The following is a 15,288-nucleotide window of genomic DNA, read 5'->3' as shown; positions in this document are numbered from 1 at the left end:
TGGTTTCCAAACTTTTTTGGAGCAAAAAGTTTTACTCAAATAAACACACAGAAGCCCAGTGATTAGGAAATGCACCAAAGCAGAGTCGCTATGGCTAAAGCAGGGATAGGGGCTAGAGTCCTGCTGGGTTGGCCACCTTTTCATCCTGCTGACTGCCTCTTCTGGGCTCTCGACTGGAATCCTCCAAAGAAAGCATGTGGAAATCTCCCAACCAACTTATCACCAAGGAAAATATATTGTGCAGAAAAACTTTCTGGCTTGTCTTTTCAGATAACAAAGTGTTACAAAAACAAAAACAAAAACACAAAGTGTTATAAAAGTGAATTTTCTATAATACTGAAGCTTGGCTCTTTGAGTTTTAAAACTCTTCTGTTTTAAGCAGAAATTTTTTCTTAAGTACTCTCCACTATCTTGCTGTCTTGGTTATTAATGCACAGCACTACTGCTAGACCAGCAGCTGCCCAGCCCTTCTCCACAGGGTATAGGCTGCAGCAGAGATAACAACAGATGGTGGTCATGTGCAGTTCTGGTAAACCATCCATGCAAGAAAGCGTAATGTAAATGAGTGGTGAGATTATTTCTGGACTAACACCGAATCCAATGGCCACTATGTATTTTCAAAATACGACTTGAGCTTCCATACTCTACTATTACCTACGTTGATCTGAGGTGAAGTTCAAACTGACCCAGTATGTCCAGACACCACAGCGAGTCCCAGGTCACGGCAGAGGTATAAACAACCTACTTGTCCCCATTTAAAAACAAGTGGGATGCTATGCATTTGTTCAGGTAGAGTTTCTCCCTCTGCCATCAGTTTTCATTTTTCTTTGCTGTCAATGTGTTACTGTTTTAATTCTATTCAAACTTATAAACAACTCTCAACTGGCAGCAGCTTCAAATCTCCAGTGGAATAAAACGACTTGAGTTTTTGTGATAGGTGTTTTTGTGACTCTGGCAACAAAACTTACTTGGCTGTATCCTGGAAAATATTTCTACTAAGCTACAAGAGTATGCATAATAAATTCATAAAGCTCTCATTTTTCTATGCAAAGTGAAGCTCAAGAATGCCAATCCTTAGCAAAACTGTAGAAAGTGTAAAATTACCAAAACTCATTTTTGGTGTTTTAGTCCCCTTTTTGTTCAACCTGTCTCCTACTAGATGAACTCCCTCAATCTGTTATCTAAACTTGTTGCCACCCTCACCCTTAATTGAAATAAATAAATAAATTATTCCTACTGGTTAAATTTAGCAAATGTGCTTAATTGCTGATCATTGAACCAATGCATCCACACCTGCTTAAACTTCTAATTACGGCAGGAAAATGTTTATCTCTTAATCTAAGGAATTTGGGCTAAGAATGTCCAGCACGGGGGAAGAAAAAAAAAAGTAAGGACAGCTGCCCAGCTCAGCTGTACCACCTTAACTTTTCAGGGATTTCGATGTCTCTTCCATCAGAAAAAGTGTGGGGCTGACATGAGCAGCCGGGACTCTGTGCCCACTCATCTGCCCTATTAACCCTTCCTTCCCCACACCTCCATCATCTCCTCCTTTGTCAGGCTCCAAGTCTCTGTTTACAGGGCACTAGAATTTTTTTTTTCATTCTACCCTTGTTTCTCCTCCATGCTACTATGCTGGGCCAAAAAACTTCCATGTTAGCTACAAAGTTTCCTCTAAAATTAGTTTCTTATCCTCAAGTTGTTGTTGATTTTGGGCCCTCAGACACCCAGGGCAGATGGGTCAGACTGAATATGCTACTCAAGGACCATAGGTAGATGGTACAAGGGGGAGGGAAAGAAAATATACAGGAGGAACACCTTGAATCTGACCTACTAAGGGAGACCCAAGAGCAGAGAGCCCTGGACTTTGGCCTGTAACATGGAAACATAAAGAAATAAAATTGCTACATGATGTTAAGGAAAAAAGTCAACAGCAATGCTGGCTGTGGACAAGAGAAGCAGTATACTAGAAATCTGGTCAGCTCCAATAAAGCAGTACTAATTATAGTCACATATGCTTACCCTTTGTGTATACTTATAGTACAGCACATTTATGCATGATGATGAAATATATTAGTTACCTAAGTCTTACTTTATTATAGTACTAAACTTTATCCTAGTATGGCACTTCTTCACAGTCTATTGCTCTTGAATTAAGATTATCCACCTATAGCCCTTAAATTAAAAATAATCAGGCAATGTTGTCTTAGAAAAACAGTACTGCAGAGACAAGATCTCAAAACTAAGAACAGTAAATATGAGTAACACGATTTGATTATAACTAATTCATTCTTAATTTTAAAATAAGTATCTTAAATATATTTCAGAAATGAAGGATCAGTCTAGATCAAGGACAGCAAATGGATTTCACATCACATGAGAACTTCAGTAAGCTGACATTGGATATCTGCTATGCTCTGCCGAGGATTCTGGAGCAGGAAAGAGTGGTGTGCTCAATCAGCAATGCCCATCCCTGCTACCTCTGGAAATAAGTGATGAACACGCTATACCCCAAATCAAACTACTGCACGGCAAGCACACGATAACAAAGGGAAAAAACGTAACACAAACTCACCAGAAAAATCTATTATCAGTTGTGTGTTCTTGCATGCTGCGATGTGCATTAAGACTCAGATCTAAACTGATTCCAGATGCAGACCATGCAAAATAAAAGTTTCCTGAATTCAAAACTTTTCGCACTTCTGAAATGCGATCCTCATCTGAAGAATCAATTCGTAGTGATATAAATTCAGTGGAAGTAACTCGGAAAACTTCAGATTCTTGAATCTTTCCAACAGACATACATCCGGTGACTAAGACCAGGTAATGTAACATGGTGTCACCTGCAAAAACCAAAGAATTAATTGGATGAAAAGTCCCAATATTTTTCAAATTATTCAAAGTTTCTTCCAACTTTCTTTTCATGTCTCCAACTTTTTAAATCTGACAGCATGGTTATTTTAAACTGCCACGGACATGTTTATATTTACAACTGGATTTTGGCAAAAGTTGAAAAAAAATCCCTGCTTAAGCACATTTAGTATAATGAAGCATTTAAACGTTAAGAGAATATCTCACATTGAGGAAATTGTTCCTCTACTAAATCTGAGGATATACAAAATTTATCAAGTAAAAAAAAAATATATGTGTTATCTTCCCCATCTGTCTTTTATGATTCTCAGGAAATCCAGATAAGACAATAAATGTGGGAGTTCTTTGTAAAGAACACAGTTGAAAAAAATTGGGAAAAAATATAAATGTGAGCTGCCGCTGCTGACACATGAACAGAAAGTCCCTGCTAACAATTTATAAAGCAATTTGGTTTACAAAAACTTTCACAGAGATTTTTCACGAATTTTGACAAAAATCCTATGAAATTAGCATGAAGGCGAAAATTCAGCGGTGGTGTACTTTGACAATGGGCTCTGAGCAGGCAGACGTGGCCCGAATCTTGGCTCCACCAGTCATTATCTAGACCGACTTCAGTGTGGTAACATAACCAACCTGAGATAAGCTCCTTCATAAGCCAGGATTAAAATAAATCTCACTGGACTGTGAAGGTTACCTGAGATAGTTAAGCGCCTAGGCACAGTGCTTTTTACATGTGCTAGATTCATAACAAATTACAAATCCCGCCCTCCTCAAAGTATGGTGCATGAGCTGTCACAGTGAGAAAGGTGCTTGTTTCAGAATGGAAAGCAACTACCTCACTAAATTCACTGTTTAGTTTAGCTGACTTTTGTTTTTCATAGTAAGACTTTATCACTGGTGGAAGCCATGTGTTGATTTGCATGATGGTGCAAGCTCCTTATCTCATCACAGACCACTAACAAAATGGTTCAGGGACTGGTACCAGGCCTTGGGCCACACTTGCAGCCACGCTGTTACAGACAAACTGGTAATCAAAAAGGTTACTCTGCAGCCCATGGTGACATTACGTGGCAGAGACAGACTCAAGCTGAGACCTTTTAAATACAAAGCAGATGTCCTTTCCACTATAAACCAGAGCAATCGGTGTGGTTCTCACTAAGACGTCTTTCCCTAAAGCACTGAAACAAAACAAAATAAACAAAAAAAGGGCAATACCCTGATTTTCTCTTTTGACAACTGATACCATCTTAAAATGTTTAAATAGCACAATGTTTAAATAGCACAATGTCTCTGGAACCTAAAATCACAAAAGCCTGAGTATGTAGCATGCCTTTTCAACCAACATTTTCCCAGGATTAGCAGAATTAGGGTTTAAAAGATGTTACCAAGCTTTTAGCCCAAATGTGTAGTATGAAATGATATATAAGCAGTCTCTCTCTCAAATCCTTAGTATTAAAAAAACTGAAATGAAAAAAGGTTAATTATATTGAATAATAAACTTACCAAGATTTAATCGTAAAACACCTAAGAGTCCATATGCATCCAGTACTTTGGAGTATGTACCCTTGATTGCCTCTTTTTCTGCAGATGCTACAAAAGAAAATTTTCAGGGTAAGAAAAATGGCCTGAAACATCAGATTCTATTATAAAGCCAGAGTCTCAAACAAAAGCTGTTAAATCTAAATCTGATATTCTTTTTTTTTTTTCAGTAGGCTCCACACTAGGTGTGGACCCCGAGATCAAGACCTGAGCCTAGATCAAGAGTTGGACACTTAACCAACTGAGCCACCCAGGTGCCCCTAAATCTGATATTCTTAACATAAATGTATTGCATAAAATATTTTCTCAACTAGTAACTTAATTGTCCTTCTCAAAGAGTCAACCAATTGTTCCGGCACCATTGATGAATTAATCCAGCCTCTCCCAATGATCTGAAGTACTGCCTTGAATAATACTCATATGTTTTGGAGGTTGTTTTTGAATCTTCTTCTCTGTCCCACTGATCTGTTTGCCCATCTCTACTACCAGCTCTATCCTGGCTTATCACACCCCTAGTGAACAGCATCCAACTCCTTTATCAGCAATCTTTCAGAATCTGGCCTCAACCTCCTCTTTCTGCTTCATTTTTCATTACTCCCTTCTCCCTCCCACCCCCTGCATTCTATGCTCTCATCACATTAAACTGCCCCTAATTGCCCAAACACCCTCTTTTACACACCCGCACCTCTGTGTGGCAATCTAGCCTTCTGCCCGAAAGGCTCCACCTAACCTTCACTTTATACAAACATCGCACGAGGTCACTTTCTGGAAACCCTTCTTTACCTCCACAGGCACAGTTCTTTCACAGAGTTCCCTCTTCATGTGGCCGAAACATTTTATACAGACCCATCACTGTCTCTCTCATTAGCCAGCCCGACCCTTGCAGGCAGGAACACTGTCCTACGCATCCCTTTATCCCTGACATTTAGAACAGTGCTTGGAACACAGAAGATGACAAATGTTGAAATGATAAAAGCTAATGGCAACACTTGACGACACAGTTTAGCACAGGAGTGGAAATCTTCAGTTTGGCCTTTGCCTGGATTCATTTCTTCTGCTATAAAGTTAATGTTATCTTGCTGATGAATATAACCCACAGAATGATACCCCTAGGTCAGGCTGTTGTGGTTGCTCTACCGAAAAACAAAAACAAATCCTGAAACTTTAAGGGAAAACTCTTCCTAGTTCTTAGCAAACATACTTATTAAAAATTTGACCAAAAACCTCCAAAGAAATATAAGCCACAGCTGGTATCTCAATGGACAATTCCAAATAATTCTAAAGTCTACAAATCCAGAAGGGTATGGTCCTCTTTCTCATTCTGTCCTTTCTCTTCTCCTTCTTTCCTTCTCTACTGTTCTCCCTTTCCACTCTCCACCCCACACCCCCAACTCACCTCCTGGCTGACTAGTTCATTCCTGACTTACCCTATTCTCTTGCTCCCCATCCCCCCCTCCTTTCCTCATTCATCTACTACATAGAATTATAGTACATTTTGGCAATAATGTGTGTTCCACATTAGAAAAGCATTTTATGGGGCCCCAGGGCGCCTCAGGAGGCCAAGCGTCTGCCTTTGCTTCAGGTGAGGATCTCAGGGTCCTGGGATCAAGCCCTGAGTGGAGCTCCACTGAGCAACCTGCTCAATGAGGAGTCTGCTTCTCCTTCTCCCTCTGCCCCTCCCCTCCAGCTAGTGCTCACTCTCTCTCTCAAATAAATACATAAAATCTTAAAAAAAAAAAAAGTAAGGCATATTATTAGATCCTTACTGCCTTCCCACTTCCTATCAATCTTTATGGCCAACAAAAGGGCTATCTTCTCAGCCTACTGCTTTGCCTAATACTACTTTAGTACTTTGTATTAGGGAGCTTTTCCTTTTCCCTGAGCTCTTCTCTGGGGTTCTACAGAACATCTCAACTTCCCTGCCTGCTTCACCTCTTTTCAGACCATCTACTCATAAGCCTTCTTCCTAGTTAACCCACTTCTGCCTTGGAATGAGCTGTGCTCTGATAGCTGGCAGAACAGGCTAAAACTAACTGCTCAATTCATCACTCAAATAGCTGATACTGTCATAATTCTCTAGCATGCTCATTATTAAGTGTGGGCCTTTACCTTTATCAAAGCACCCCATATGAAACTAGGGAGTAAGATTTCACCATGCCATTAAAGTTGTGGGGATTTGTATTTCATTCTGCATTCTTAGAGATCTTCTTATTATTACACCATATGCTTAGATAAGTTACTCCTAACATTAAATGACAAGCGACAAATATAAAATGTCACAACATTAACTGTAATTATATTTTGTAAAGTAAATCAGGATTGCCTGTCCCTAAATACTGCCTCATTAAGAGTACCATGTGTACATTAAAGCAAACATTATTAAAGACTTGTTATACCTCTGATGACAGAAGGCATGGCTCCCAGGGCAAATTATTAGAGTTTTAGAGGTTACATGCTCTATGCATTTAAATACCATCACTAATATAGTAATATAGATATTACTAGATGTATCAGTTTCAGCAGCAATCATTATTTAGTAAGATTAAAAAGAAAATGTGTTTTTAATAGTAAGCCATAACCTTCCCTTAAAAAGAAAAAAAGAGTCATTTTATAACTTAAATTACCATGCAACAAAATGGTCTCTCTTCTAATAATATATAATAATTATCTTCTCATTTAACTGTGCTCCAAATATATGAATATGTCATGTCTCTCAGGCCCCATGAAGACCCATCTATGAAACTGTCATCTGATTCAAACATGCCAAGAAATGTCATGCTGCTTATTTACACTTTTATATTATATTCTAAGACTCAGGAAACAGGACAAACGCACAAGCATACAATTTAAACTAAAGTGCCTATTCTTAGATAAAAGTATGCTAAAGGGAAGGGAAAATAATTTGAAGAGTAGATATTACTTTCCTTCCAGGAATTTTTTGCTTTCTCCTCAAACTATTAAATGAAATTTTAAAATAATTTTTGGAGTGATGAATGCTGTTTCAGCTGAGGTACCTGTATATTGTTTCTTGTGATGATTACGACAGTTAACTAACACACATTATTCAATTTTCACAACAACCCCATGGGCAAAATTACAACTATTTCCATCTGACATGAGGAAACAGGCTTAGAGAGGTTATCAATTTGTTACTAACTTGTCTAAGCTTAAACAACCTGAGTCAGAAAATGCAGCTTCAGGAGGGAAGGGATTTTGCCTAGTTCACTGCTCTATCCCCAGTGGCCTAGCTCAGTGCCTGGCGCTCAGTAGGAGTTCAAAGATGAAATTTCAGAGCCATATGCAATTTTAACTCCAGACACTTGCAATTCCCGAAGAGAAAACAGTGTTTTCTTCCTAAACATTTTTTATGTAAAGGACTGTAGATGTTTTCCTATTCTTCCATATATGCTTCAAAGGTTTGGGCTACAATTGAGGGAGGTCTTTTGCAGGCTGTCAGAGCCTAGGCAGAGTGAGAACAATGGCCTTGTGCATGGATTTGAAGCCAGAGGCAGGAAGAGAGGGCATCCACTTGGCGGGAAGGACAGCCTGGCATAAAATAAGTCTCAGTGGGGTGAGGAGGATGGTGTCCACCCAGGGATGTTGGCAGTTGCCTGTAATGGTAGCTTGAAGCTTGGGCAGGGTGGGGAAGGCAGGGTGCACTGGAAGGAAGCCCAGGGCAGAGTGTTGGAGCCCCTGAGGGCCAAGGAGGGCGCCCATTCAATGGAGGAGGCTACAGTGGCAACAGAGTGGTTGGTGACAGAGGGGAAGGATCAGGATAATGGGAACCAGGTTCCTCACTGTCCGAGAATGAGTGCAATATGGAAAGAGAGAAAACTAGAATGGGCACTGCAGCGGTGACTGAAATTGGAGTTACCAGTGTGAACTCACAGTTTTCTAGATAGATGGAAAACATGGATATAAGAGGGAGTGTATAACCATATATACATATTCACACAATTACATATTCTCCTTAGCTCTATCCATCGACAGGGCCCAAGATCAGCCGTACTCCAATAGCAATGGCCACACTTAGCACCCAGATCTTGCTTTCTAATACCATTCTCCACTGTTAAGGACTTCTTGGAGAAATGGCTGATTCCAGGGCAAGGGCAGGGACAAGATGAGCCTGGAACATATTCTTGTGCCATAAAGGGAGTACTCGAAAGAATAATAGAGATATGTCACAAAAATACAGAAGCCAGCTTGAACGGGTGTCTACTAGAGAAACCTGGAACAATGTGAGCATCAAAACCAATTATAATGGGAACAGATTACAGCCCACTGAAGAAGCCCATAACCGGAAGTGTGATGAGTAATGGGGATGTTTACATGCTCTCAATGTACCTGACCTCAAAACACTTCTTATATGAGAAAAAGGAGTCTGCCAGAAACCACCTTAACCAAATAATCACAGTGAACACCAATGGTAATGGGACAAGTCAAAATTGTGTGCCCCCTGACAGGATACAATGGAAAGGACACAGCACCACTCCGGTAATATTCCTGCCGAGACATATAACCTCAACCTGAGCACGAGGAGCCAGGAGACAAACTCACAGTGAGGTACACTCTACAAAACAACTGGCCCTCATTTTCATAAGTTTTAAGGTCATAAACATCAAAGACTGAAGAACTTTTCCAGATTTAAAGGGAATAAAGAGGCATGAAAACTAATAAAATGACAAATCTGAACTCCATCTTTTTGTTGTTATGAGTCATTGGGACAACTGGTGAACTTGAATGGAGTCTGAGGATTAGACAGAAGTACAATGTAAACTTTTTTATGGCTATATTGTAGTTATGAAGGAGCAATTCTTTCTAGGAAAAAAGTAACAGTATTTGTGGGTGATGGGACACCATGTCAGCAACTCATTCTCAAATAATTCAGAGGAAAGTTCTCTGTACTGAACTTCAGCTTTTCTGTATCTGACACTGTTTCCAACCTTTTAAAAAATTAAATGTAACCATAAAAAATAAAACTTAAAAATACACATGCACATTTATAAATTCAGAAGCTTTAATCTCTACACAGCACTAAGACAAACTCTTGTGCCGTGTTACCCCCTCCCCATACATTTTTTTAATGGGGAAAAGATTCTCTTATTCTATGAAATGCCATGAAATACAGAGAAATACATGATGTAAGAGGGACAGACTTAATTATTGTCCTATTTCTCTGGTAATTTTTAATTCTAGAAAATAATCTGGGAATCTTCCACTATAAAGAGATTATTTAAAATAAAAAAGTCATACTACTTTAAAATAACGTGTATAACCTTTAGATAAAACACAGAATGTACAGATTGTTCACTCACTCATCCCCATCTTTGCTTTTCCCTAATACTTCCCCCTTGCATCCTACACTGCAACCAAAATGAATAAAAAATGAATAACGGGTGGCTCCTTCTCTGTGCTCCACACTGTTTTCCCCCTCCCTTTGTTCACAGTGTTCTTTCCGTCTGGAACACACTTTATCATCTTTGTGTTTCCAAATATCACCCATCCTTCAATACCTAACTAAAATGCCTCTTCCTTCCTGAAGTTTTCCCTGATCATGCTGGAAGTAAATCTTTTTTCTCATTATTTTATACCTCATTCACTTGTATACAAACAGCAACCGAAATTGTCTCATTTCTTTTTTTTTTTAAAGGTTTATTTATTTATTTGAGAGAGTGCGCACTGCATGCATGTGTGTGCACAAGTTGGGGGGAGAGGAACAGAGGGAGAGGGAAAAGGAGAGAATCCCAAGCAGACCCCCCGCTGAGTGGGGAGCCCAACACAGAGCTCCATCTCACAACCCTGAGACCATGACGTGAGCCAAAACCAAGAGTTGGACACTTAACTGACTGACCCACCCAGGTGCCCCTCATTTCTTTTTATCTCAACACAATACCAACTTAACCAGAGACACTGAATACGATGACTATTAAGTATTCATCTACTAGACAAAAAAATTTGAGAGGCTGTAGCACAAAAGGGAATGTTTTGTGAGTTTTAAAATAATACATAAAAACATAAACATTTAACCTTACCATTAACAGCATCTGAATGCTCTGAAATTTAACAATTCCTCACAGTGACATCTGGAAATTTTCAGATATTTATTTATCTATTTATTTGTTTGTTTTTGTTTGTTTGTTTGCCAGAGAGAGACACAGTGAGAGAGGGAACACAAGCAGGGGGAGCGGGAGAGGGAGAAGCAGGCTTCCCACTGAGCAGGGAGCCAACGCGGGGCTCCATCCCAGGACCCTGGGATTATGACCTGAGCCGAAGGCAGGCGCTTAATGACTGAGCCACCCAGGCGCCCCAACATCTGGAAATTTTCAAATGTGATGTCTATCTATGGTGGACACCTCTGGTGGAGTGAGGGTGGGAGTGGAAAGGTAGGGGTGGGGAAAGACAGGCCTTGTTAAATGATTTCTAACCAGGGCTTAAACTAGTGGAGTTTATACAATGGTAGGATGTATAGAGAGCCCCGAGGAAAACAGGGTGAAAGAACGAGAGGACACGAGAGTTCAGGGGATATGGTGATATGGAAGTTCAGGTTACTCCTCGCCAGGGCTGTCTTTCAAGGCTTCTGTTGGGCTTTCAATGAGGGGAACAGCCTGCTCTGTATTTTTTTTTTCTCCTGCTCATGCTGATGTTCTTAAGTAAACAAGATGCTAGGAAAAACAGACTTTTTTTTTTACAAGTTACTGATTTCTAACCACCATCCAGACCTGTAGCAGCTCAGCTCAGGTAAGGAGGCCTGCACCTCTTTGGCTCACCTGTTCAACATGTAAAGTAAGGCAGAGCCCGACTCCTGGAGTTACTGCTGTAACACATCAGGGGTCAAGAGTTCCTAACTTCCTCAAGGGCTTATTTTAAAAGAGAAAAGCTCTTCCTCCCTTGTCACACCCAACGCTACAACTCACTCGTGCCTTCAATTTTTTTATTTTCCATCTAATGTGAACATGCAGCTCCTGAGAAAAGAGCTATCTTTTCTTTTTAAGAATTGTTTACTTATTTATTTGAGATAGTGAGAGAGAGAGAGAGTGAGCACAAGCAGTGGGGGAGGGACAGTGGCAGAGGGAGAAGCAGGCTCCTGCTGAGCAGGGAGCCCGATGCGGGGCTCCATCCCAGGACTCTGGGATCACAATCTGAGCTGAAGGCAGACGTTTAACCAACTGAGCCACCCAGGCGCCCAACACAGAGCTATCTTAAGCATAAATCTACCATTACATTTTTAAACATATCCACACATCCGTAGAACTGATAATCTGAAGGTCCTCTGATTCTAATCCTAGTGAATATGTGAATCTGAATAAGGTCACAGAGTAGAATTTAAAGCAAAATAGGATATGTACCATAAACATTTACTGTCATAAAAATATTTATGGATGAAATTACATGATATCTGAGATTTACTTTAAAATAAATGGGGAGGGAAGGTAGTGGACAGGGATGTAGGTAAACACAAGTGTCCGGGAGTTGACAATCAGTGGGGCTGGGTGCAGGTACATGGAGCCAGTGACACTATCCTCCCTTCTTTGATGCACACTTGATACTTCCCAAAATCAAATGATAAAAAAAAATTTATTCTGACAACATTCTTTGGCATGCTGGGTAGGTTCAGAAAGAAGAGAAGACAAGATAACTGGACAGTCAGTGAGAGCAGAGGCTACTGGAATTCTAAGTAATCTGAAAGGTACTTTCCTTCAATTACCCTAGACCAGAGGTATACTAGTCAAAAGCTCAGTGGGCATCCAGACTTTCATAATTTGAAGGGAAGCAGTAAGTCCTACTGCCTTCAGAATGACCCCGTAGGGCGCGCCTGGGTGGCGGTTAAGCGTCCGACTCTTGATTTCGGCTCAGGTCATGATCTCAGGTTGTGGGATAGAGCCCTGGGTGTCAGGCTCTGTGCTCAGTGTGGAGGCTCCTTGAGATTCTCTCCTTCTCCCTCTGTCTCCCCCACTCACATGCACACACTCTTTCTCTCTCTCGTTCTCTCAAATAAATAAAATCTTTAAAAAAAAAACAAAAAACAAAAAAAGAATGACCCCATAGCCCACTCTAAGGCCATCATATAATCATCAAATGATAAACATAATAAATTAGGAAGGAAGACTCGGCGATTCCAGAATGGAGACCCCAGGAAAGGGAAATACTGCTGTACTCTGCCATAAATGTTTTCCTTACATTCATACTAAATCACTTAGCTTTAGTATCCTCCTCTGTTGAAAACAGCCTTGGAGAATTACAAACTGGCCCCGGCTCATCACAAAAGAGGTTGAGAAATCCTGAAAACTACACTAAGCCATGAGGTAGTGACATCCAACACCTTAATTCTGATGACTTAATTCACCCAGTATTTTAGCTCTGTGCTGCTTTCAAAGTTCTTTTAACTGAACAAATTCATGACTGAAAGGAGGCCTAACCTATGTTTCCTACTGAAGTGACAGGAAAGTAATGAAAATAGATGCTGTAGAGATTATCTTTTTATAGACTACAGAAAACACTCAAGAGTATAAATGTTATCAATTGGTCTTTATCAAAATTTAATATACTAATTGTCCTCTAGCATGTTACTCAGCACCCTCCTTTGCTGGAGTGACTTGCTTTTATAGCACTATATCATATGACATAACTGGTATTATTCAGCATTATTGGTTTTACACTTTCTCTTCTCAAATTAGAATTTCAGGCAAATAATGAAGCATAAAATCATCTCTAGAAAGTCAGATGAAAACATAATCATACACCTATTTCTTGGTTTTCATGATTGTGACTCTAAAACAGAGGCTTATTAAACATAGAAAAACTGGTGATCAGACCTGCATTGCTAACTCTACCATCTGAACAGAATGAAACAAAATTAACTTATTATCTAAGATAACCAGATGATTACAAAGTCATTTGTTTTAAACTTAAATGGTATTGAGGATTAAGTTTAAATGTAAATTTCTCTAACTTCTGATAATTACAATAACTCAATCTAAACAGGGGCGCCTGGGTGGCTCAGTCAGTTAGGCAGCTGCCTTCTCTCAGGTCACAATCCAGGGGTCCTGATATCGAGCCCCGCATCGCTTCTCCCTCTCCCCCACTTGTACTCTTTCCCTCTCTCTCTCAAATAAGTAAATAAAATCCTAAAAAAAAATAATAATAATAATTCAAACTAAACAATTAAGCTACCTAATGAAGGTCCTGCTACCCAAAGTGAACATTCTGCTCTGGCGCCAACCTTCCAGATGGACAGCAAACTTTCTTCAGCTGATACAGAAGGCCAAACTAAAGAAAGTCATTAAGAATGTGAAAACAAGATTACAAATTAGTATGCTCTTCCTAGAATCACAATTTGCCTGTGGTTGCATGCACTGCAGTTTGTGGTCAGCTTATTTGCATACAGGTAGCACTTTGGTGTAGTACGAGAGAGCCTCTAGCTAGAGGATCCTAGAGATTGTGAAAACAAGCTACTCATTTTCAAAAGAAAAAAAACTAAGAGTTTAGGTGATTCATCCAAGATCATATAACTACCTGGCAGTAAAGCCACTTTCCATTTTATCATACATAAAAAGAAAAACTATTTTAAAACAAAAAGGTTCTATTTGTAAAATTAATAAATTAAAATTCCAGCTGAAAGTCATTAAACTATCCAAATTAATGTTCTGTACAAACTCCAAATCCCAATCTTGGCAACATTTCAATATAATAATAACCTTTCACTCATTCATATAAAAAGTATTTACTGAATGCTTACTATGTACCAGGACCCTGGCAAAGTTCTATGAATAAAAAAAGTCAGTGCCCTCATAACTTCTAATAGGAAGACAGCCATTATATAACTAGGCACATGTAAAATCATAAATGACAGTAAGTACTATGATGGAGTTCCGACAGATTACAACAGGAGGACCTAATTTAAAATTACTGGGGGGAGAAAAATGGTTAGGATAGGCCTGCCTGCAGAAGTGACCTTTAAGTTGAAACCTGAAGAATAAACAGGAAGTTAGCTAAATGAAGAGTGGAGGTAAAAACATTCCAGGCAACATACAAATACTCTATGACCCAGCAATTCCATTCCTAAAAATATATCCAAAAGAAATGTGTACATACGTGCACCAAAAGACATGTATAAGCATGGTCATACTAGTGTCATTCGTAACAGAAAGAATTAGAAGTAAATGTCAACAGAAAAAATACTGGAATACTCATACAATGGAATACCACGTAACAATGAAAACTACCGCCACCTGCTACAACATGGATAACCTCCCATACAGAACACTGACAGAAAGAAGCCGGACCCAACAGAATACATATTGAATGATTCCATTTACGTTAAGTTAAAAACCGGATAAAACTAATCTATGATGTAAGAAGTCAGGCAGTGATTATCTCTGCAAATCATGGCAGAGAGAATAATTGGGGAGGAATGTGAGGGAATCTTCTGGAGAGCTAGTAATAATGTTTATTTCTCAACCTGGCACTGGTAACATGGATATGTTCACTCTAATAATTCATCGCATTCTACATTTATGATTTATGTATTTTTCTACATGCATGAATAAATTTTTTAAAATAAATACTGAGCAGAAGAAACAGCATATGTGAAGGCTCTGAGATCAGAAATCATTTGGTACATTCGGAACTAGAAGGCCAAAGTGGCTGGAACACAGAAACCAAGAGGCAAAACAGTCTTAAGACTGAAGAGGGAGGCAGGGACTCAATGATTTAATGTAGATCATTTTAAAGAGCTTGGATTTTAACTTCAGTGGTCAACCATGAAAGGGTCTTAGTCAGGGAAACAATATGATCTAAATTGTGTTTTTAAGAAGACTGGAGAGTGGGTAAGGGAAGTGGAAACAGGGAGATCAGTTAAGGAGGCTATAGTAATGGTCCATG

General features: G+C 39.5%; 1 protein-coding gene across 4 annotated transcripts in view; it reads right to left on the bottom strand.

The window, feature by feature from the left end:
* SYNJ1 (synaptojanin 1) overlaps positions 1–15,288 on the bottom strand; it is an 88,053-nt gene that overhangs the window by 61,626 nt on the left and 11,139 nt on the right. For all 4 annotated transcript variants that reach the window (XM_028115299.1, XM_028115287.1, XM_028115289.1 and 1 more), the window contains exons 3-4: positions 4,372–4,458; positions 2,573–2,840 (exon numbers count right to left, since the gene is read on the bottom strand). In XM_028115299.1, the coding sequence (XP_027971100.1) occupies positions 2,573–2,840; positions 4,372–4,458 (355 nt within the window). The remainder of the gene's footprint in view (positions 1–2,572; positions 2,841–4,371; positions 4,459–15,288) is intronic.

The sequence above is a fragment of the Eumetopias jubatus genome, unplaced genomic scaffold (genome assembly GCF_037043125.1).
Source record: "Eumetopias jubatus isolate StellerSeaLion01/CBP00866 unplaced genomic scaffold, mEumJub1_p1.0 scaffold_1, whole genome shotgun sequence".
NCBI classification, from domain to species: domain Eukaryota; kingdom Metazoa; phylum Chordata; class Mammalia; order Carnivora; family Otariidae; genus Eumetopias; species Eumetopias jubatus.
Note: the sequence above shows the minus strand (reverse complement) of the source record. Positions and strands in the feature narration are given on the sequence as shown.